At 53.1% G+C, this 21,632-nt stretch overlaps 2 protein-coding genes across 2 annotated transcripts in view; one reads left to right on the forward strand and one right to left on the reverse strand.

Moving 5' to 3' along the window:
• Positions 1-5,611: 5,611 nt before the first annotated feature.
• Positions 5,612-21,096, reverse strand: CYS1 (cystin 1). Its single transcript, XM_055122344.1, has 3 exons — positions 20,393-21,096; positions 7,476-7,522; positions 5,612-6,160 (listed from the first exon to the last, which is right to left on the reverse strand). The coding sequence occupies exons 1-3, from the start codon at positions 20,684-20,686 to the stop codon at positions 6,055-6,057; spliced, it is 447 nt and encodes a 148-aa protein (XP_054978319.1). The 5' UTR covers positions 20,687-21,096; the 3' UTR covers positions 5,612-6,054.
• The window catches only part of RRM2 (ribonucleotide reductase regulatory subunit M2), a 51,090-nt gene continuing 49,344 nt past the window's right edge, over positions 19,887-21,632 (forward strand). The window contains exon 1 of the mRNA XM_004609413.2: positions 19,887-20,188. The gene's annotated coding sequence lies outside the window, so the exon portion shown is untranslated. The remainder of the gene's footprint in view (positions 20,189-21,632) is intronic.

The following is a 21,632-nucleotide window of genomic DNA, read 5'->3' on the forward strand; positions in this document are numbered from 1 at the left end:
TTTTTAAGAAAGTGGGGGGAAAAATTGATAATCTAAATCACCAGCATTCATATAACCATTTTGGCAATAAAGTTTACAAAATCTGGATTTTTACAACATTTCTATTCATGTTTTATAGAAGTGAAACAGGGTACTGGTTTTTATACTGTTTTTTATAGCAAAAAAATATTTATATTGCTGGTGTTCAGATCACCAATTTCTAGGTAGATAATTTTACAATCTTTGTTTTAATGTTAATAACATTTTTATAACCTTTTTGTAAACTTGGCATATTAAATCAGAAAAGTAAAAATCACAAGATTTTAATTAGGCCTTTTAGAGCTCAGAATTTTCTAGAATCAGAACTGGTTGAATAGGGGCCTCTTGAAGTAAGCGGGGTGGGGTGGGAACTTTGTAGTGAGCTTCTTTGTAACATTTTCCAAGGAAACTCCAGGCAGACCATTCCTTCAAGGCTATAGCCCAAGGAATTCCAGTGAAGTGGAGCTAGTCTCCTGTGCCCATGGTGTGACACGGGAGGGACGTTCCCCGGAAGAGAGTCACAGTCCGTGCTAGGTGTCCAGTGAGCAGGGAGCCCGTTGGGAACCGGACCGTGCTCTGGTGAGGTGGGCAGCGTTTCTTTCCCAGGGAGCAAACCCTGTTCAGCTTCCTGTTTGTGCTTCATTCACCAGGAAAAAAAGATCCCATCAGCACTCGGGCTTGATTGCTTTGTCAGTTGGCTTCTTTGACTGTGGCCTGTTCCATAACATTCTGTGGGTAGAGCGGCTTCTCCGAGAACAGTATGTCCTTACTGTTGGGAGAACGCGGGCTTCGCTGAGGTGGCGGCTACCTGCAGACAGTCCCGCTCCGTGTGTCAGTGCTTTCGTCAGGCTTTCCGTGGCAAGTGCCAGTTAGGCTGGTGGGCAGCGGTGTTACCCCACTGCCCGAAGTCGGTTCCCTTGAAGGAAATAGTTTTGACCAGTAGAAAATGACTTAGGATGGGGCATTTTGCAGTCTTCCTAGGTAACAGATGAGGGGCACCACCTTGCTGCCTGCCCTGTTGGCACAGGCCTCGCTTACCAGGGTGCCACCTGGGCACGGATGCTGCTGAGACTGGTGACTCGGCAGGCCCACGAGTGCAAAGCAGGAACAAGCACTTCTCTGGGAGTCGGGCGTGGTCTTGGCTGTGTAGTCAGTGTTGGCTTTGCCTTTTAGTTACCGGCATCTGCTTCATTAAAATGACCAGTGAAATATTGAATAAATTGGATTTGGGGGCTTGGGGGTCGATAGAGTACAGCAGGAAGGAGCTTGCCCTGCTTGTGGCTGACCCAAGATCGATCCCTGGCACCCCCTGTGGTTCCTCGAACACCACTGGGAGTGATTGCTGAGTAGAGAGCCAGGAGTAAGCCCTGAACATCGCCGGGTATGGCCCCAAAAATAAAATAATAAAGTGAAGTAAAATAGATTGAATTTGTGTTCAGGTCTTTTTGGTCTGATACAAACCTCACCTGCATGTTATTTCATGTCTGTTAAGTTGCCCTTTAGTGTCGATTAATTGTCATACATGTCTATAATTGCTGTCTGTATTTTAGAAGGTTTTCGCAATTTAATACAATTGCAAGATAAGCTTAACTAAATGTATATAGTTTGTTTCCCCATCACCTAATCGTTCTCTCCCATTTATATATTACTAAATTTGCATAAACATTTCTGATTACATTTGCCATAAAAATGGCACCTAATTAGGATATTTAATTATGCAAAATAATGTTAGTCCTGCTGATGTTCTGGTGAATAATACAGAGCTTTGAATATTTGGTTGCTGGTTACATGGAACTCAGTTTTCTTGAGCCAGTGTTGTTTCTAAAGACTCGATGTGTTAAGAGTTGTTTTGAGTTATATTTCCATTTCCTGATTAGATTTAGAAATGCCATGTGTAAACAGCCTAAGTTTTGCCCTGTTGGCCAATTGAAAGATCACAGGTTGGAAACATTTTCCATCTGAAAAATACTCTCCTGAGAACCCTTTGTGGCTTCTAGTTTGGGTGTGGGGTCCCTCTGCCGGCCCCCATGCAGAGCCCGCGGCAGACCCCTAGTGCACTTTATTGCCTGAGCAGTTTTGCTTGATCTTTTTTGACTTCGAGCCTTTGAAGTAATTTTAATAATAAACTTTGAAATGTTTCAAAATTATGTTTTATGTAACAGATCTAGACTTCTTATTTAAATGAATATGTGTGATGTAGCCTTTTTTGTTGAATCATATAAAACTGTTTTGATTTGCAAATTGGACTGTGTCCTGTGTCATTTAACTGCCCTACAGTGTCTCGGTGACTTGGGGGAGGAATTTACAAAATTCACTGTATATTGGCCGGCCCAGTCTCTGCTCAGGTTCTTAGAGCCTCTTGGTTGCCGAAGTGTGTAATGAGGCTGCCCCGCTGACGGCGTGCTGGGGTGATGGGGTCCCCACCCTTGTGCTCTTCCTTGGCCAGGAGGCGGACCTGGGGCTGGGACAAGTCTGTTTCCCTCCCTTCACCCTGCTCACCCCCCACCCAGGCACCTGCCACGTCATGGAGCCAGTCTTCACTCCGATTCTTGGGGTGTGTTTTCTCCGACTTCACCCAGGAAGCTGTTGTGGAAGAGACCAGTGCCTTGTGAGTGCACTTCTCATCCCTTTTGGCAGCAGCTTTGGTTTGGGCTCATGGTGCCAGGGACGAGACCCAGGGCCTCACAGGTGGGAAGCGTGAGCTTCACCTCTGCGCCACATTGCCAGGCTCAGGCCTCGTGGCAGCTTTGGACAGGTTGATCGTTGCCCCCAACCGTCCTGCCCTGCTGCCCTCCTCTGCTGCACATGTTCTTTGCTGAGCCCCGGTGCTGGTGGCCCTGACGTGCCGGTCACTCCCTGTTCTCCCTTCAGCCCCCTTGGCCGTCTTCTCCAGAACTGTGACTTAGTTAAAATGACTCTTGCCACAAGGGACCCAAACATTCCTGTACCTCTCTCAGGAACTCAGACTTCTGTGTGCTTGACATCTGTCCCATCGGCGTCTCAGACCCCACACACGTTTTCCTCACAGTCGATCCCCTGGTCTGAAACAAGAATTACAAGTCTAGCCTTCTGCCTACTGGGGTGCAAAACCATGGGTCCTCACCCTGCCTGCCTTTCCCTGCCATGTCTGGTCCTTGTCGGTCCTGGGGGCTAGTGAGCCTTCCAAAGCTGCCCATCCTGGGATGGGAGGGTGACAAAGACGCTGAGTGGTGTCCGCAGCTGTGTGTTGCCAAGAAAGGCAGTTAGCCTTTCAAAGCTTTAGTTTCCAAATTCACAAAACGAGCCCAGGTACACCAGGGAGCATCCCTGGCTTGGTGTCTGGCACTATGTGTGTGTGTTCCTGTGTGTGCCTCTGTGTGTGTGTATGTGTGGCTCGGTGTCTGGCACTGTGTGTGTGCGTGTATGTGCGTGCACGCACGTTTCCAGAAAATCCTTTGTCATTTTCAACCATAAAGAGCCAGGGCTCCTTCGGGGGGCTGGAGTGATAGCATAGCGGGTAGGGCGTTTGCCTTGCACGCGGCCAACCCGGGTTTGATTCCCAGTATCCCATATGGTCCCCTGAGCACCGCCAGGAGTAATTCCTGAGTGCAAAGCCAGGAGTAACCCCTGTGCATTGCGGGTGTGACCCCCCCCCCAAAAAAAAGAGCCGGGGCTCCTTGAAGAGTGACTGTCTCGGAACTGTTGTGTGGACAGATGCCCTCACATGGGCAAAGACTCATACGCTGGCAGCAGGCATTCAGAAGGACTTCCAGGTAAGTAACACGACTTCTCCTTCTGTCCAAGATGAGACCAGAATCCAAATGCACCCGCCTAACCGAAAAACCAGGAAAATACCCAGACAAAATATGTGGACCAAGAGTCTCCAGAGAATAGACCTTAGGTCACACTATGTTTCATCCGTAAGAATCAGCAGGCTGACCCCTGGCGTCTCCTCAGCATGCTGCCTTGAGGTTTCCAGGCGGAAGTGCAGGGAGAGGAAGTCACACAGGATCCGGAGGGTCCCTGGATCGTGGCCACAGTGATGAGGGTCCTTTGGGTACCAGGACGGTGAGAGAGCACAGCAGAGTGCCCAGGAGGAAAGAGCCTGGCCTCTGAGAGCTGAAAGCGGGGACTCGGGGTGTATTGCATGGGCGGTGTGTCCTCTTCCCCTCCCTGAGCCCCGAAAGTCCCTGGAGTGTTGGCCCCACCGCCTCCCACGTTAGGCGGCAGGGGGGTGTCTGACTGTGCTCCCAGCAGCCCGGACATTCCTCTCCCGGGAGTGCCTGCTGCTGGCTGTGCGTCTGCCCTAGAGTTGCCGCCTCCTCACCAGTGGAGAAGTGCCCTGGCCTTGGGCGCAGCTCTGCAGAAAAACCCAGGCACCCAGGGGCTCCCTCAGCTCACTGAGAAGAGGGATCAGCCTTGGGGACATCAAAAGAGAGCTTAGAAAAGCCCACGGTGAAGAGCAGGGGGCCAGAGGGGGCCAGGCCAAAGCAGGACTTCCTGGGCAAGAGACAGGAGGCAGTGCAGCGAGGAGGGCGCCACCATGCCTGCGGCTGGCCCGAGTTCAGTCCCTGTAGGGCCGTCCAAGCCCCCCAGGAGAGATCCCGGAGCACAGAGCCAGGAGTTAGCCCTGCGCACCACCAGGGGTGGCCCTCACGCCAAGGAAAGAGCACATGCGGAGGCCCCGCTCCTTCCCTAGAGGTTCCTGAGGGCCAGGAGGGAGGGTTTCTGACCTGGTGCTGTGTAGCCTCAGCCCTACACACGAGGACAGGGACTGGGAGAGACGTCTTTGCGGGACTTAACGCTTTCCAGATGTTCCCGCACAAGACACTCCTCCCTGCCTCTTTCACACAGAGCAGCAGTCACCAGGAGAAGGCCTGAAGCCACCGTGGCACCCAGCAAATCCTCCCAACCCCCCAACCCCAGGTCAGTTCTCCAAGCATGGGCAGCCCCGCCCGCACGGAGGAAGGAGGCCTGAGGCCACGGCCAGGATATCTTCGCCTTGAGGCCTGATTCCACTGAGGCGTTCCCTGTACCTGTGCCTTCCTCAGCATCTCCATCTCACTCAGGCTTTTGTAACGAGGTTCCCACTGGAAAGTGCAGTTATCTCTCTTTTTTTTTTTTTTTTTGCTTTTTGGGTCACACCCAGCAATGCACTGGGGTTACTCCTGGCTCTACACTCAGAATTACCCCTGGCGGTGCTCAGGGGACCATATGGGATGCTGGGAATCGAACCCGCATCGGCCGTGTGCAAGGCAAACGCCCTATCCACTGTGCTCTCGCTCCAGCCCCAAAAGTACAGTTACCGGGGCTGGAGCGATAGCCTAGCGGGTAGGGCGTTTGCCTTGCATGCTACCGACCCAGGTTCGATTCCCAGCATCCCATATGGTCCCCTGAGCACCGCCAGGGGTAATTCCTGAGTGAAGAGCCAGGAGTAACCCCTGTGCATCGCCGGGTCTGACCCAAAAAGCAAAAAAAAAAAAATTAAAAAAAAAAAAAGTACAGTTACCTTCTTTCCCTTGGAGGCCGGCTGACCGCGGCTCATTGGAACAAAATGATGTGGGGTTGTAAAGGTTTTAGATCATGAATTCAAAGTCTGTTTCATCTGGTGGTAAATACAATTTTATTTTTTACAAAAGTTCTTAGGAAAATAGAAAAAAAAAAAAAAGCTTTCATTTTTCTGTTCACAGAAATGGTCCGGGCTTGGATGAGAAGGCGCCGAGCCTTTGGCAGGCTCTGAGTCAGGCTCCACTGCTCCATCTGCTGTTTGAAAAAAAAAAAAAAATGGGGGCTGGGGAGATAGCTTCAAGGGCCAGAGAGAACACCCTGCCTGCAGGAGGGTTCAATCCGCGCACCACGTGTGGCACCCCCACAGACGAGCCAGGCGTAGCTGCTGAGCACTGCCAAGCGTGGCCCCAAATAGAAACCTCCAGAAGCACATAAGAAGCCCCCAGCCTTCTGGTTCCAGGCTGCATTCTGCAGAGGGCCAGGTAGAGAGAGCGTAGGCCTTCTCCAGGCTCCGGAGGCCCCTTCTCGGGCAGGGCGGGGACCGCGGCCTCAGCTGCCGTACTCCCTTTCGATGCTCGCCATCAGCTCCTCTTCTGAGCAGTCGTACAAGACAGCCAGCTGCCTCTCGGGACCCTCCTGGCTGCCGCCTGGGCTTCTGTGGAGATGGACAGGGCGTCAGGAAGCAAGATCTCTGCACACGCTGGCTCTGCTGGGTGAGCACTGCCGCTCGATGGGGTTCTGACCCCTCTTTACCCCAAACCCAACCAGGACGCCTGTGCAGGGACAGTCTCTATCTCTTATGAGACTTTTTTTTTTCCCTCTTTTCCCTCTGGCTTTGCCTCCCAGCATTAGCCACCGAAACCCCAGCCTGCAGCGCGGGCAGAGACAGTACAGCAGGTGGGATGCTTGCCCTGCACACAGCCAGGCCGGGTTCCACCCCTGGCAGCTGTTTGGTCCCTGAAGCACCACCAGGAGTGATCCCTGAACTCAGAGGCAGGAGGCAGCCCTGAGCATCGCCGGATGTAGCCCCCAAGCCCAAGCCAAACCTTGGCCTGTGGGAAGCCTGTGCTTACAGCAGCAACGCTTCTCGGTGGGCAAAGACCCAGCTGGAATCCCAATTTGAATCCACTGGGCAAAGACTGGCACTTCTGCCTCCGTTTTCCTACTAGAAGGGGGCTGTTGTCCCGCACTCACTTAGGGCCTGAGAAGGCGATGCCCTGGAAGGGCTGAGAGGCGCAGGGCACAGCTCGGAGGCTGCGAGCCAACACGCTCACCATCGGCCGGGCTCACTCCAGGGCCACTGTGCCAGGGACATAGCGGCCACACTGCCTCGGCACCCTGGCAGATACTGAGGAACCAGAGCCAGCTCCTGTCCTGGCTGCCCACCCACCCTGACGCAGCTGTGGCACTCACTCAGCCCCCAGCACCTGGCCCCACTGCCCACTGCCGCACCTCTGACCCCCAGGAGCGCCTGAAGCCTCAGCCAGGCTGCCAGCTGGACTGTGCAGCCTCCAACCCGGGGCAGGACAGACAGGTCAGGGGTCAAGGCGCCTCGGGCAGAGCATCTCCTGGCTCCAGGGCCTCCTACAGCCTAGTCTCGGGGTCTGAGGTCCCAGGTGACAGTTTGGGGATGGGGGTACATATATTTCCCTGGTAAGATGGCAGCGGTGAGCTGTCACTCTCCTGGACTTTGACTCGCTCACAGAAGTGCCACTGGTGTTTCTGAGTAACCGGGGGTGAAAAGGGGAACCCTGAGGGTCAGAGATGTCCCCTGGGATCAGGGTCACAGTCTCTTTCAGGCAAAAGCTCAGAGCAGGTGCAGGGAGATGGGAGGGTTCCTTCCCATCACACGGGGAGCCTGCCCGGAGGGACTGAATTTGACACGGGAAGAGGAGGTGACGTTGGGACCTGGCGGAAGCCGGGCCCTGGTGGGGTGGCGGGAGCCAAGGGGGCTGCACTTCTGTACTTACTGGAGCACTCGCACACTGCCACTCCCCGGGCCGTCTTCTGGGGTCACCTGGAGAAGGGCACAAGGAAGAGACATCAAAAGGTTGCCCGTGGGGCTAGAGCGATAGCATAGCGGGTAGGGCGTTTGCCTTGCACACGGCCGACCCGGGTTCGAATCCCAGCATCCCATATGGTCCCCTGAGCACCACCAGGAGTAATTCCTGAGTGTAGAACCAGGAGTAACCCCTGTGCATCGCCGGGTGTGACCCAAAAAGCAAAAAAAAAAAAAAAGGTTGCCCGTGTCCCTCAGTGTCTGCCCAGTGGGGCTGGACCAAAGGAGGCAGGAACCACAGTCTCCGTGGAAAAAGAGACTTTTCCAGAGAAAAGGGCTGTGTGTGACAGCAGGGCAGGATCTCAGGAAAGATGGTTCATGCTTGGGCTCAAGAATGAACTGCTCCTGGGGCCAGGACCAAATGGCAGGCAGCATCTACCTGCAGATGAGTGGTCCCGGGTTCAATCCCCAGCACTGAAGGTAAAGTGAAAGCTCAATAGATGAGTTTATAATGTGCTCTCTCTCTCTCTCTCTCTCTCTCTCTCTCTCTCTCTCTCTCACACACACACACACACACACACACACACACACTGGCTTCCACTCTCTTTCTCTGAAAAAAGTGAAGTTTATTGGCAGTTCTAATGAACTTCTAAGTTCATTAGATGTAATCATTTTACATGTAAAATGATTTTTACATGTAAAATGGATGTAATATTTTACATGTAACAAAGGATGTAATCATTTTACATGTAACAAAAGATACCACTAAAGAGAATAATTGGGGTCGTAGAGATAGTACAGCGGGTAGGATGCTTGCCTTGCACGCGGTTGACTTGACATATTGGATTCCCAGCATCCCATATGGTCCCCTGAGCACTGCCAGGGGTAATTCCTGAGTGCAGAGCCAGGAGTAAACCCTAAGCATCACTGGGTGTGGCCTCCAGAATCAAAATAAGTAAATAAAATATTTAGCTAGAAGATCTACCAGGGAAATTCTCTCTGAAAACAACACAAAAAGAAATTTGAGAGAGAATATGAATCCTACATAAACTATGAAAACAGAGTCTGGAGCGATAGTATGGAGGGTAAGGTGTTCGCCTGCTACATGGCCTACCCAAGTTCAATCCCCAGCACCACATATGGTCCCCTGAGACCCACAGGAGTGATCCCTGAGCTCAGAGCCAGGATTAAGCCCCGAGCACCACCATGTGTGGCCCCCAAACCAACAGAACCAACATAAATAGAACGTACCAGGGTTGGACAGCTAGTCCAGAGGGGAGGCACTTGCCTTGAACTGCAGCCAGCCCCGTCTGGATTCCCAGCACCACACAGTCCCGCGAGCACTGCTAAGGCTCACTCCTGGCTCTGGGCTCAGGGCTCACGAGGGCTCAGGGAACCCTGTGCAATGCTGGGGATTGAACCAGGTTAGCCACTTGCCAGGCAGTGTCCTACCTACTTCCTGTCCTGCTGGCCTGAGCTGCACTTTGGTTTGTTTGTTTGTTTGTTTGTTGTGGGTGTTTTTGTATTTTTGTTTTTTGGGTTTGTTTGTTTTTTCAGCTTTTTGGGTCACACCCGGGGATGCACAGGGGTTAATCCTGGCTCATGCACTCAGGAATTACTCCTGGCGGTGCTCAGGGAACCATATGGGATGCTGGGAATTGAACCCGGGTCGGCCGCGTGCAAGGCAAACACCCTACCCACGGTGCTATCACTTCAGCCCCCTGAGCGTACATTTTGAAAGAAGCTGATCCAGCTCCCCACGCCGGGTGAGTCTGGACAGGTATTTTAGGCGCACTAATCAGTGCTTTTCTCATCTGCAGCTCAAGTTTACTGTGAGATAGTTGAAAGTGATTACCACAGTGCTTGGCACTCGGTACGTACTGAGTAAATATTAGCCATGAGCATTGCTCATCATCAGCCCGATGCTGTTCACATGATTAACCTGTTCACATGAGTTCATCCTCCCTCCCTTTTCCCACGTTCACAGATCTCCCAGCAGGGCAAACAATCGGGACCACTTATTTCCTGGACTGAGTTCAATGTGAAGTTTCTGGGTCCTTTCCACCTTGGCTTTCACACCTGCACTGCAGCCGGGGCTGGAGCTCTGCTCTAACATGCATACGTGAGGCCTCTGGGGTCAGTGCCAGGCAATACCAGAACATTTTTTTTAAAAAATGAACAAACCGGGGCTGAAGCAATAGCACAGCGGGTAGGGCGTTTGCCTTACACACGGAGCAATAGCACAGCGGGTAGGGCGTATGCCTTACACACGGCCGACCCGGTTTCAATTCCCAGCATCCCATAGGGTCCCCCAAGCACTGCCAGGGATAATTCCTGAATGCAGAGCCAGGAGTAACCCCTGTGCATCACTGGGTGTGACCCAAAAAGCAAAAACAAACAAAATGATATTTCAATGCATATGGAAGGACAAAAATCGTCCAGAAAATATTCCAGTTTCCCACTAACAGTGCTATGCCTGTGGATGAACCAAGAAACTCTGCAAGCTTCAGTTTATTCATCAGCTTGATGGGGGCCTTACCTCAAAGCTTCGGTAAGAGAAACATTATCCAGTGGCTACCTTGCCTGTGGGACAATGTCTGTCCTATAGATGTCTGGTGAGCACCGAGGTGAAGAGCTGAACCAGCTCTCAGTTGAGTCACCAGTCTCAGCCCTGCAAGAAGCTCCTGAAACTGTGGGGCACAGCCCCCCCTGGGGACAGGTAACTAAATATGGAGGTTGTGAAAGATCTAAAAGATTTGTCTCAGGGCCACAGGGGCAGTACAAAGGTTAAGGCACTTGGCATCGCATAAGGCAACTGCCATGACACTGGTTCCAATCCCCGCACCACATATGGCCCCCTGGGCACCACCAGGCGTGGTCCATGGCCCTGAGCACTGTTGGCTGTAGCAATTTTTTAAAAATTGTTTTAATGGGGGAGGGCTGTTTTTTGGACAGCACAGAGGCTAATGCATGGCTGCATATGTGATTCCTGAGTGTCATCAGTGCAGGCTGAAGGTCCCTGCCCCACCCCAGGTATCCCCCTCCTGGCTTCAGGATACCCCTGGAGCAGCTGGGAGTGACTAGAACAAAACAAAAATGTGTAAGGAAGGCTACAACAATAGTACAGTGGGGAGAGGGCTTCCCTTGCACACAGCCAACCCGGGTTCGATCTTTGGCATCCCATATGGTTCCCGAGCATCGCCAGGAGTGATTCCTGAGTGCAAAGCCAGGAGTAAGCCCTGAGCACTGCCAGTGTGGACCAAAACATAAAGAAAGAAATAGAAAGAAAGAAAAGAAAGAAAGAAAGAAAGAAAGAAAGAAAGAAAGAAAGAAAGAAAGAAAGAAAGAAAGAAAGAAAGAAAAGAAAGAAAGGAGAGAAAGAAAGAGAGAAAGAAAGAAAGAAAGAAAGAAAGAAAGAAAGAAAGAAAGAAAGAAAGAAAGAAAGAAAGAAAGAGAGAGAGAGAGAAAGAAAGAAAGAAAGAAAGAAAGAAAGAAAGAAAGAAAAAGAAAGGAAGGAAGGAAGAAAGAAGGAAAGAAAGGAAGAGAAAGGATGAAAGAAGGAAAGAAAGAAAGAAGGAAGGAAAGAAAGGAAAAGAGAAAGAAAGAAAGAAAGAAAGAAAGAAAGAAAGAAAGAAAGAAAGAAAGAAAGAAAGAAAGAAAGAAAGAAAGAAAGAAAGAAAGAAAGAAAGAAGAGGTATATCAGGATAAGATGGGCCTGGTCTGAGTGGATGCTGCTCAGGGCCGTGGACCCTCACCAAGGCACAGCCTCGCTCCTCTCGGCGCCTGTCACCCCTCATCGCCGTGCTTCCCCACGCCCAGCCCTGGCAAACGCCTGCCACCCTCCGGCCTCTGCGCTGCTGATCTCAGAGAGAAGGGACATACTTGTCCTTCTGTGACTTGCCACCCCCCCCCCACCCCCCAGGCCTGCGCGTCCATCCTTGTCAAGTCCGATTAACCGAGTGGACACGCCGCGCGTTCACTCAGCCACAGACACCGCTGCCCTGCTGGGGCCCACTGCAGTGACCAGCTGCAGCTTCCTCAGGTCCACCTGCGTGCGGGTTGCCGTGGGGCTCCCCTCCGAGGGTGCAAGGGTGTGAGGCTGGTCCCTGCCTGTCCACCGTCGGGCCCTGCACGGGGTCCCAAAGAAAAGTCGTGCTTGTTCTTTCGAGGCTTCCCTCAAGGCAGCCTTGTCGGGTCTGCACGGCCACACGGTGTGCCTACACGGTGAAGCAGTGGGCCTGGCCTCGATTTCCCTGATCTGGACTTTCTGGGAGGGAGGCGGGTGGGAGAAGCTCCCGGAGGCATCGCGGCTGAAGCAGAGCCACAGCAGCCCCTAGTGGACACTCTGAGCATAGCACAGACCGGAGCTGTCGCTACCGGGTGCTCTGGCCACGTTGACGCTGGTGAGACCACGTGGTCTGGGCTGGGGCCTTGCTGGGTCTGAGTCAGGGCCTGTGTGTGAGCTTGGATGGTCAGGGTAGGACCACAGCATCACGGGGGTGGGAGGTGGGGTGGGGGGCGTGTTCCAGGAAGCCTGAAAACCCACAGCACAGTTGGGTGGGAAGCAGAAAACACAAGGAGTGAAGAGGAGAGCATTGTTTCCTCTTACAAGACTGTTTAGTTTGAGAAAAAGACTCCTAGAGCCGTTTTAGAAAATACTCTCACTATTGGGTCAGAGAGACAGTATGTGGTTAGGACGCTTGTCTTGCACACAGCCGACCCGAATTCAATCCTGGCATCTCTTATGGTCACCTGAGCCCGAAGAAGTGATTCCTAAGCACAGAGCCAGGAATAAGACCCTGGGCACTGCCAAGTATGGGGAAGGAAAGAAGGAAGGAAGGAAGGAAGGAAGGAAGGAAGGAAGGAAGGAAGGAAGGAAGGAAGGAAGGAAGGAAGGAAGGGAGGGAGGGAGGGAGGAAGGGAGGAAGGAAGGGAGGAAGGAAGGGAGGAAGAGAGGAAAGGAGAGGGGAAGAAGGGAGGAAGGAAGGAAGGAAGGAAGGAAGGAAGGAAGGAAGGAAGGAAGGAAGGAAGGAAGGAAGGAAGGAGGGAGGGACGGAGGGAGGGAGGGAGGGAGGGAGGGGGGAGGGAGGGAGGGAGGGAGGAAGGAAGGAAGGAAGGAAGGAAGGAAGGAAGGAAGGAAGGAAGGAAGGAAGGAAGGAAGGAAGGAAGGAAGGAAGGAAGGGACTCTGAATATTTTATCTACCAAAAGGCATTATATCCTGCTTCTACTATTTAGAGTTTGCCCCTTCTGTCTTCATTCCTAAATGATTTACAAGTATAAATGCTTTATGCTTGCATATTCGTGATGTGACTGACGAGGAATAACCTGCGGGTTTTTAATGAACACTCTGACGGGGCTGAAGTGATAGTACAGCGGATAAGGTGCTTGCCAACCCAGGTTCGACCCCCTGTGGTCCCCGAGCCCACAGGAGTGATCCCTGAGCACAGAGCCAGGAGTAAGCCCTGGACACAGTCAGGTGTGCCCCTAAAACAAATACAAATAAAGAATGCTTTATGGTGTTAAACCGTTTGTCCTACCTGTTAAACTTTCACCCCAATCAAGATACTTAGCATCCTCCACCTGGCCCTGGCAGCTCCCTCTGAGCCCTGCCCACAGGCAACCACTGAAGTTTTCTGCACAGCAGAGCCAGAGGCAGAAGTCACACTCCTTCCTCTCTGGATTCTCCCAGTCAGCGGAATGATGTTGCGGCCAGCCACATTGCTGTCTGTACCAACTGTTCCCTTTATTACTCTTCCTCTTTAAAATTACTCTTCTCGGGTGGAAAGATAGCGTAGGGATCAAGGCACTCGCCTTGCACGTGGCCAACTCCAGTTTGATCCCTGGCACCCTACATGGTCCCCTAAGTACGACTAAGAGTTATCCCTGAGCACAGAGCCAGGAGCAAGACTGAGACCCGCTGGGTGTGATATAAGCCCCCCCCACACACACACATCTCGAAATAATAGCAATATAGCACTGTCATCCCGTTGTTCATCGATTTGCTCAAGCGGGCACCAGTAACGTCTCCATTGTGAAACTTGATACTGTTTTTGGCATATCGAATACGCCACGGGTAGCTTGCCAGGCTCTGTCGTGTGGGCTGGATACTCTCGGTAGCTTGCCAGGCTCTCCAAGAGGGGCGGAAGAATTGAACCGAAGTCGGCCACGTGCAAGGCAAATGGCCTACCCGCTGTGCTATCGCTCCAGTTGCTCGAAATAATAATAGAATAAAAATAATCAAATCACCTTCTTTGAAGCCCAGTTTTGTTTCACTGCACGTTTTACTCTGTGCTACGAACATTTAACACACACACACAGGAGGGAGAACAGTGGGAAGGATCTGATGTTGATCCCTTAAAAGTCCCAACCATATCAATGATTTTCAGAAACCTGTTGAGCAGATTCAGCGCTCTTACCACGCTCTTACCACGAGGGGGCACTATTTGGCTGTTGTCCCCTCACACAGCTCCTCCCAGGCAGAAAAAAGAACAAGCTACCTTAAAGGGGGCTTGGGGGACTAGTGGTGGTGAGAAGGGGGGAGGGGGGAACTTCACTGGGCTGGGAAAGCTGAGAAGGTGGATGGAAGGTAAAGAACAATAAACTACACTTTTAGAGTTTTTAGCACCTCACCCATTGGACTGGAGTGATAGCACAGCGGGTAGGGCGTTTGCCTTGCACGCGGCCGACCCGGGTTCGATTCTTCCGCCCCTCTCGGAGAGCCCAGCAAGCTACCAAGAGTATCCCCCCCGCATGGCAGAGCCCGGCAAGCTACCCATGGCGTATTCGATATGCCAAAAATAGTAACAACAAGTCTCACAGTGGAGACATTACTGGTGCCTACTCGAGCAAATCAATGAACAACGGGGATGACAATGCTACGGCACCTCATAAAAAATTGCACTTATTGCAGGCTATAAAATCAATACCCAAAAATCCATGGCCTTCCTATATGCAAACAATGAGACAGAGGAAAGGGACATGAAAAAATCAATCCCATTCACAATTGTGCCCCAGAAAATCAAATATCTTGGAATCAGCTTAACTAAAGAAGTAAAGGACCTCTACAAAGAAAACTATAAAACTCTACTCCATGAAATAAAAGAGGACATGAGGAAATGGAAACATATCCCCTGCTCATGGATAGGGAGAATAAACATTGTCAAAATGGCAATACTCCCAAAAACATTATACAGATTTAACGCGATCCCTATAGGGATACCCATGGCATTCTTCAAAGAAGCGGAGCAAGCAATCCTGAAATTTATATGGAACAATAAACGCCCACGGATAGCTAAAACAATTCTTGGGAAAAAGATGATGGGAGGCATCACCCTCCCCAACCTTAAACTCTACTACAAAGCGGTAACAATTAAAACAGCATGGTACTGGAACAAAGGCAGAGCTGCAGACCAATGGAACAGGGTGGAATATCCCCACACACAACCTCAAATGTATGATCATCTAATCTTTGATAAAGGAGCAAGAGATGTGAAGTGGAGCAAGGAAAGTCTCTTTAACAAATGGTGCTGGCACAACTGGACAACCACATGCAAAAAAATGGGCTTAGAACTCGACCTGATACCATGCACAAAAGGCAGATCAAAATGGATTAAAGACCTCAACATCAGACCACAAACCATAAGGTACACTGAAGACAAGGTCGGCAAAACCCTCTACGATATTGAAGATAAAGGTATCTTCAAAGATGACACGGAACTAAATAATCTAGTAAAAATAGAAATCAACAAATGGGACTACATTAAACTAAAAAGCTTCTGCACCGCAAAAGATACAGTGACCAGAATACAAAGACTATCTACAGAATGGGAAAGGATATTTACACAATACCCATCAGATAAGGGGTTAATATCAATGGTATATAAAGCACTGGTTGAACTCTACAAGAAGAAAACATCCAACCCCATCAAAAAATGGGGCGAAGAAATGAACAGAAACTTTACCAAGGAAGAGATACGAATGGCCAAAAGGCACATGAAAAAGTGCTCTACATCACTAATCGTCAGAGAGATGCAGATCAAAACAACCATGAGATACCACCTCACACCACAGAGACTAGCACACATCCAAAAGAACAAAAGCAACCGCTGTTGGAGAGGATGTGGGGAGAAAGGGACCCTTCTACACTGCTGGTGGGAATGCCGACTAGTTCAGCCCTTTTGGAAAACAGTATGGACGATTCTCAAAAGACTAGAGGTTGAGCTCCCATTTGACCCAGCAATACCACTGCTGGGAATATATCCCAGAAAAGCCAAAAAGTATAGTCGAAGTGACATATGCACTTATATGTTCACCGCAGCACTGTTTACAATAGCCAGAATCTGGAAAAAAACCCGAGTGCCCTAGAACAGATGACTGGTTGAAGAAACTCTGGTACATCTATACAATGGAATACTATGCAGCTGTTAGAAAAAATGAGGTCATGACGTTTGCATATAAGTGGATCAACATGGAAAGTATCATGCTAAGTGAAATGAGTCAGAAAGAGAGAGACAGACATAGAAAGATTGCACTCATCTGTGGAATATAGAATAATAGACTATAAGACTAACACCCAAGAATAGTAGAAATAAGTACCAGGAGATTGTCTCCATGGCTTGGAGGCTGGTCTCTCATTCTGGGTAACTCAGGGAAGGGACCACCAAGTAAAATGTGGTTGGAGGTCATGTGGGGGAAGGGTGATGCGGGCTGAATACAGACTAGAGACTGAACACAATGGCCACTCAACACCTTTATTGCAAACCACAACACCTAATCAGAGAGAGAGAACAAAAGGGAATTCCCTGCCATAGTGGCAGGGTGGGGTGGGGGGAGACGGGACTGGGGAGGGGGGGAGGGATGTTGGGTTTACTGGTGGTGGAGAATGGGCACTGGTGAAGGGATGGGTTATCGAACTTTGTATGGGGGAAACATGAGCACAAAGATGTATGGATCTGTAACTGTACCCTCACGATGACTCTCTAATTAAAAATAAACTAATAAAAAATTGCACTTATATTTTTGCATGATTCTTCCAAACCTCCATGGAACAGACACGTAGTGAGTACTAAACTAGCTCAAGGATGAATGGGTTCAGGCTGGAGTGTTTGCCTTGCTCACGGCTGACCCAGGTTCCACCCCGGCACCCCATATAGTCACCAAGCTCTGCCAGGAGTGATCCCTCAGTTCAGAGCCAGAAGTAAGCCCCCACCATAGCCAGTAGCCCCCCAAACAACTCTCCCCCCCAAAAAATAAGACTAATGGGCTCTCCTCAGTCTGTTTCAACCTGGGCACCCCATCTCCTATGTGTGCTGGGTGTGGGGAAGCTGGACAGTCTGACCCTGGCACGGAAGCCTCTGACCTGGGCACGAGGTTCTGGAAGGAGACCTGGAAGGAGGAAGGGTGGGCACTGTCTCTGGTGCCTTCAGCTCGAGCAACTGGGTCACTCAAGGGAGACACAGACAGGCCCGGCCGGTCGGGCTGGAGGCTGCTTCCTCGCTGGCACCTGGTAGGGTGAGCCTCTGCCCAGTGCAAAGCCTGCTGGGCCACCTGTGCAGAGTCCAGCGAGGGCCTGTCCTGGTGAGCACAAAGGGCACCCCCCCCCCAGTGCCCCACGGCTCGAGTGTGTGTCAGTCACATCCTGCCTGCGCTACCTCCGTCAGCTCCAGTCCCGGCACACGGGCAGCCAAGGCTGGGCTCGGGCATCAGGACAGGCTCTGGGAGACCACGTCAAAGCCTCAGGCTGTGCCACCAGCTCGCCCTGGCCTCCTGCCTGGCAGCCCTGCCCTCCGGTCATCAGCTATCTTCCAAACGCAGGTGGGCGGAGACAGAATTGATATGATGGTGGCTTTCTGGGGACAAGGGTTGGGGACTGGGGTGCAAGGGAAGCTGGCCTTTCGGAAATCATTTTCATTTTTCTTTCATGTGTCTGAATTATTTCCGCCTCCCCACCCCCCACCCCATAGTAAATAACAAGCCCTGGGTCCAGAGAGGTAGCAGAGAGAGGGTAGGATATTAGCCTTGCACTCAGCTGACCTGAACTCAATCCCCGGCATCCCATAAGGTCCCCATGCACTGCCGGGAGTGATTCCTGAGTGCAGAGCCAGCAGTAACCCCTGAGCATTTCCAGGTGTGACCCCAAAAATCCAAGTCCTGAGAACTTCTCCTTATCCCCACTGCCCTCCCCACCCCCAGACCAACAGGATTAGGTCCAGCCCCTGAGCTAGAATGCCAGGAAATCACGGCACCCTGCCTCATGCTTGGCGCCTGCTGCTCTAGCATCCCGGACCCCACAGTCCATTGCTCATTGTTCGTGAGGGGTTTCACCCGACTGTGTGGGGAGGAAGGGGGAATCACACCCAGCGATGCAAACTGGACAGATCCTCTGAACCAACTCAGATGCAGGGTGCCCTGAGCAGCCGCGGCCTTGACCGGACGCCCGGGTTCTGGTTGTGGGGAACAGCACCCTTCTGGTGCCTCCAATGCTCACCCACCCACTCCTCCCTGGCATGGCCATCAGCACTGGGGGTCAGCACGAGGCTCTGCTCTTCTGTGTTGCCTAGACAGATCGTGGACCTCCTGTCGACACTGAAATTTCTGTTCTTGAGGTCTAAGGCAGACAGGTGGTCGCTATCTTCAAATTAGTGGCTTAAAAAAAATCTTTCTGGGGCTGGAGTGATAGCACAGTGGGTAGGGTGTTTGCCTTGCACGCGGCCAACCCGGGTTCGATGCCCAGCATCCCATATGGTCCTCTGAGCACCGCCAGGGGTGATTCCTGAGTGCAGAGCCAGGAGTAACCCCTGTGCATTGCCAGGTGTGACCCAAAAAGCAAAAAAAAAAAAAAAAAAAAGAATCTTTCTATGGGACTGGAGAGAGTACAGCAGGTGAGCTATACTATCTTGGCACACGGCTGACCCAGGCTCAATCGCTGGCATCCCATACGGTCCCTGGCACACAACCAGGAGTGATTGCTGAGCACAGAGCCAGCAGTAACCCCTGAGAATCGCCAGGAGTGGCCCCCAAACCCAAAATGAAACCTTTTGGTTTCTAGGAGGCCACAACCTGGGGTGCTGAGGACTTTGTGCTCAGGGATCGTTCCTGATGGGGTACCACATGTGGTGAGGATCGAGCGGACACCTGCAAGGCAAGTGCCTTAACCCCTGTACTATCTCTCCAGCCTAAAAACAGCTTTTTACAATGGTGAGTTATTGTACAGCTCACCCTGAAGCCCTCTGGGACCAGCGTCCCACATGAGTGAGTGCTCTGAGGGCCTGTTTCCACCCTCACAGCCACAGCAGGTGTAGCCAGGACTGCTGTACGGATCTGGCTGAGGGCACCCATGAGACAGACAGAATTGCCCTGGTCCTCCCTCTCCAGCACAAAGCAGAATCTTGGCACAAACTGGCTCCTTCCGTCTATTGCCTTGGACGCTCTTGGGAAACATGCGTCCCAACATATTTGCAACAACAGAAAAATTCCCGGGTACGAACTTCCCCTCCGTGGTGGGTGACCCATATTTATTAAACAGTAGACCGGGTGGGGGTGGAGGGGTGCTGCTAGGTTATCACACTGCATATTAAAATCGCCTTTTTTTTCTTTTTTTTTGGGGGGGTCACGCCTGGCGATGCACAGGGGTTACTCCTGGCTTTGCACTCAGGAATTACCCCTGGCGGTGCTCAGGGGACCATATGGAATGCTGGGATTTGAACCTGAGTTGGCCACGTGCAAGGCAAACACCCTACCCGTTGTGCTATTGCTCCAGCCCCTAAAATCGCCTTTAATAGAGATACATTTCTCAGTTAATCTCATGGACATGCCTGCTTCCCTCTTGTCCTGTTTCATACGCGGTGCTACTGAGGGTGTGCTCTTGGCTCTGTACTCGGGAATCTCTCCTAGGGAAGCTCAGGGGACCACATGGGGTGTTGAGGATTAAACCCAGGTCAGTTACCTACAAGCCAAGTGACCTGGGGTACTATCACTCAGGCCCTAGATTTCTCACTTGTCACCTCTGCTGGGGTGCTGGATAGTCCTCCAACAATCCACTTGGGAACCCTTGCGAGCTACCTGAGGCCTACTCAGCCCCCTCCTCCAGGGGGTCCCCGGGGGTGTGGGAGTGGGGGGTGGGGAGGCCGTCAGAAAGAAGGTGAGACAGTGCAGGCACCGAGGAGCGCGCATGGACCGTGCAGTTCCCCAAGCGAAGGACAAGTCGCTTCCAGTGATAACTCGGGCCTGCCAGACGCGCGTTCCCGCATCCCTCCTCCCGGGGTTCAGTCCCCCGCCCTCTGAGGATGCTCCCTGCGCGGCTCCCCCAGAGCTGGAGAGTCAGAGTCAGCCCCGAGCGGGGAGAAGGAGGCGGCCGGCACGGGGTGTCGGGTCCAGGAGGCGCTTGGGCTTGCGTGCTGGCGCTCAGGGCCGCGGAGACTCACTGGACTCTCGGCCCGAGATTCCCGGCTCGGGAGAAGGAGAAGACGCAGGTGCCGGGGAGGGCTTGGCGCGGAGGCCCAGGGAGCGTGGAAGAGACGGGTGCGGGGAGAGAGGAGGGTGCGAGGGTGAGCCGGGTTCGAGGAGAACCGGGCGCGCGCGGAGACTTCCCCGCGTGCAAGATACACGCAGATACGGCGGTCGCGGATGCGGGGGCGCCCCGGGCGCGCGTGGAGACCCTCCCCCCGCGTGCAGGAGACACGCAGGTTAGGGGGGTTGGGAAGCGCGGGTGCGGGGGAGTCCCGGGTGCGATCTGGGAGCGCGGAGACCCCCAACTGCAGGAGACACGAAAATTCGGGGGTTGGGGACGCGGGTGCGGGGCAGCCCCGGGAGCGATCTAGGCGCGCGGGGTCCCCGAAAGAGGGGGGCTCCCGGGTACGGGGTAGACGCGGGGGCCCCCCCTCACTCACCCGGCTCCCGGCGCCCGCGGCGGCTGGGGGTCGCGCCGGTCGGCGCGGGGTGGGCTCCCCGGAGCCCCAGGCGGCCGACTCGGCCAGCAGCTGGTCCAGCAGGCGCAGCGTGTCGTCGCCGCTCTCGGGGGCGGCCGCGGGGCCGGGGTCGCCGCCGGCCGCCGTGGCCCCACCCGGGGCCTCGTCGGGGCCCGTCCCGGCCTCGGGAGCCGCCCCGCTGCGCCCCGCAGGGCGACGGTCGGAGCCGCGCAGCCGCTGCAGGGCCCGGCCGCTCCGGCTGCTCCCGCTGCCCATGGCCCGGCCGCCTGCAGGCCGCGACCCGGGGCGCCGAGGGACCGGCCCGAGGGGGCGGGAGACCCGGAAGGCTCCGGCCCGCCCCGCGCGGGGACCCGGTCCACACCCGCTGCCCGGGAGCCGCGCCCTCTGCCGGGAGCCCCACGGGCCGGGGGTGGGGGGCGAGGGGGGCCCGCCTGCACTTTCAGATGCACCCCTCAAAGCGCGCACAGGTGGGCGTGAGGGGGCCGCTGCTCTGCAGGGCGGGTCACAGCCCGGCGCGGCGGGGGCTTCGGGCTCGGGGACTGCAGCTCCCCACGCCCCGGGCTCGGCTTCCCCAGACGCCGCCTAACAGGCGAGCAGTAAAGGGGCGTGAGCTCCTAGCAGCCGCGCGTCTGAACCCCGAGCCCCGGCCCCGCGCCCGGACACCCCCGAACCCCTCCACCCCCCTCCCTCCTTTTCCCTCTTCCCGTCGCATCCGAGTTCTAACACGCCGCGCAGGCTTCACTCGGGTGGGGTGCTGGCAAAAGCCCGTCGCGGAAAAGTCCACGCCTTAGGGAAAGAAAACATCTTAAAAGAGGGTGAAAGAGAAAGCATCCACTACTCCCAAGGAAAGAGGAAAGGAAATACCAAAACGTATTGGTCATATTTAATTTTAACGTTTGCTCATTGGATTTTTTTTATTGCATCACCGTGAGATACACAATTACAAAGTTGTTCGCGGTTCGGTTTCATTCATACAGTGTTCCAACACGCGTTCCTTCAGTAGTGTACATTTCCCCCACCAGTGTCCTCAGTTTCCCTTCCCCTTACCCCGCCCCCAAATCTGTTTCTATTGCAGACACTTCTGTTTTTGTCTCTGTCTCTCCCCTTCCTTTTGGGCATACGGTTTGCAATACAGGTACCGGAAAGGTTATCGTGTATATATCCCTTTACCTCCTTTCAGCACTCAGTTCTTGTCCAGAGT

The sequence above is a fragment of the Sorex araneus genome, chromosome X (assembly GCF_027595985.1).
Source record: "Sorex araneus isolate mSorAra2 chromosome X, mSorAra2.pri, whole genome shotgun sequence".
NCBI lineage: Eukaryota > Metazoa > Chordata > Mammalia > Eulipotyphla > Soricidae > Sorex > Sorex araneus.

What these genes read in the sequence shown, in the direction of transcription:
- CYS1 (XM_055122344.1), bottom strand. Translation starts at nt 20,686, where the DNA reads ATGGGCAGCGGGAGCAGCCGGAGCGGCCGGGCCCTGCAGCGGCTGCGC. An exon ending in CCGCGGGCGCCGGGAGCCGG is followed by an intron (nt 7,523 to 20,392) that starts GTGAGTGAGGGG and finishes GCCCTTCTCCAG; the next exon opens with GTGACCCCAGAAGACGGCCC. An exon ending in GGCAGTGTGCGAGTGCTCCA is followed by an intron (nt 6,161 to 7,475) that starts GTAAGTACAGAA and finishes CCATCTCCACAG; the next exon opens with AAGCCCAGGCGGCAGCCAGG.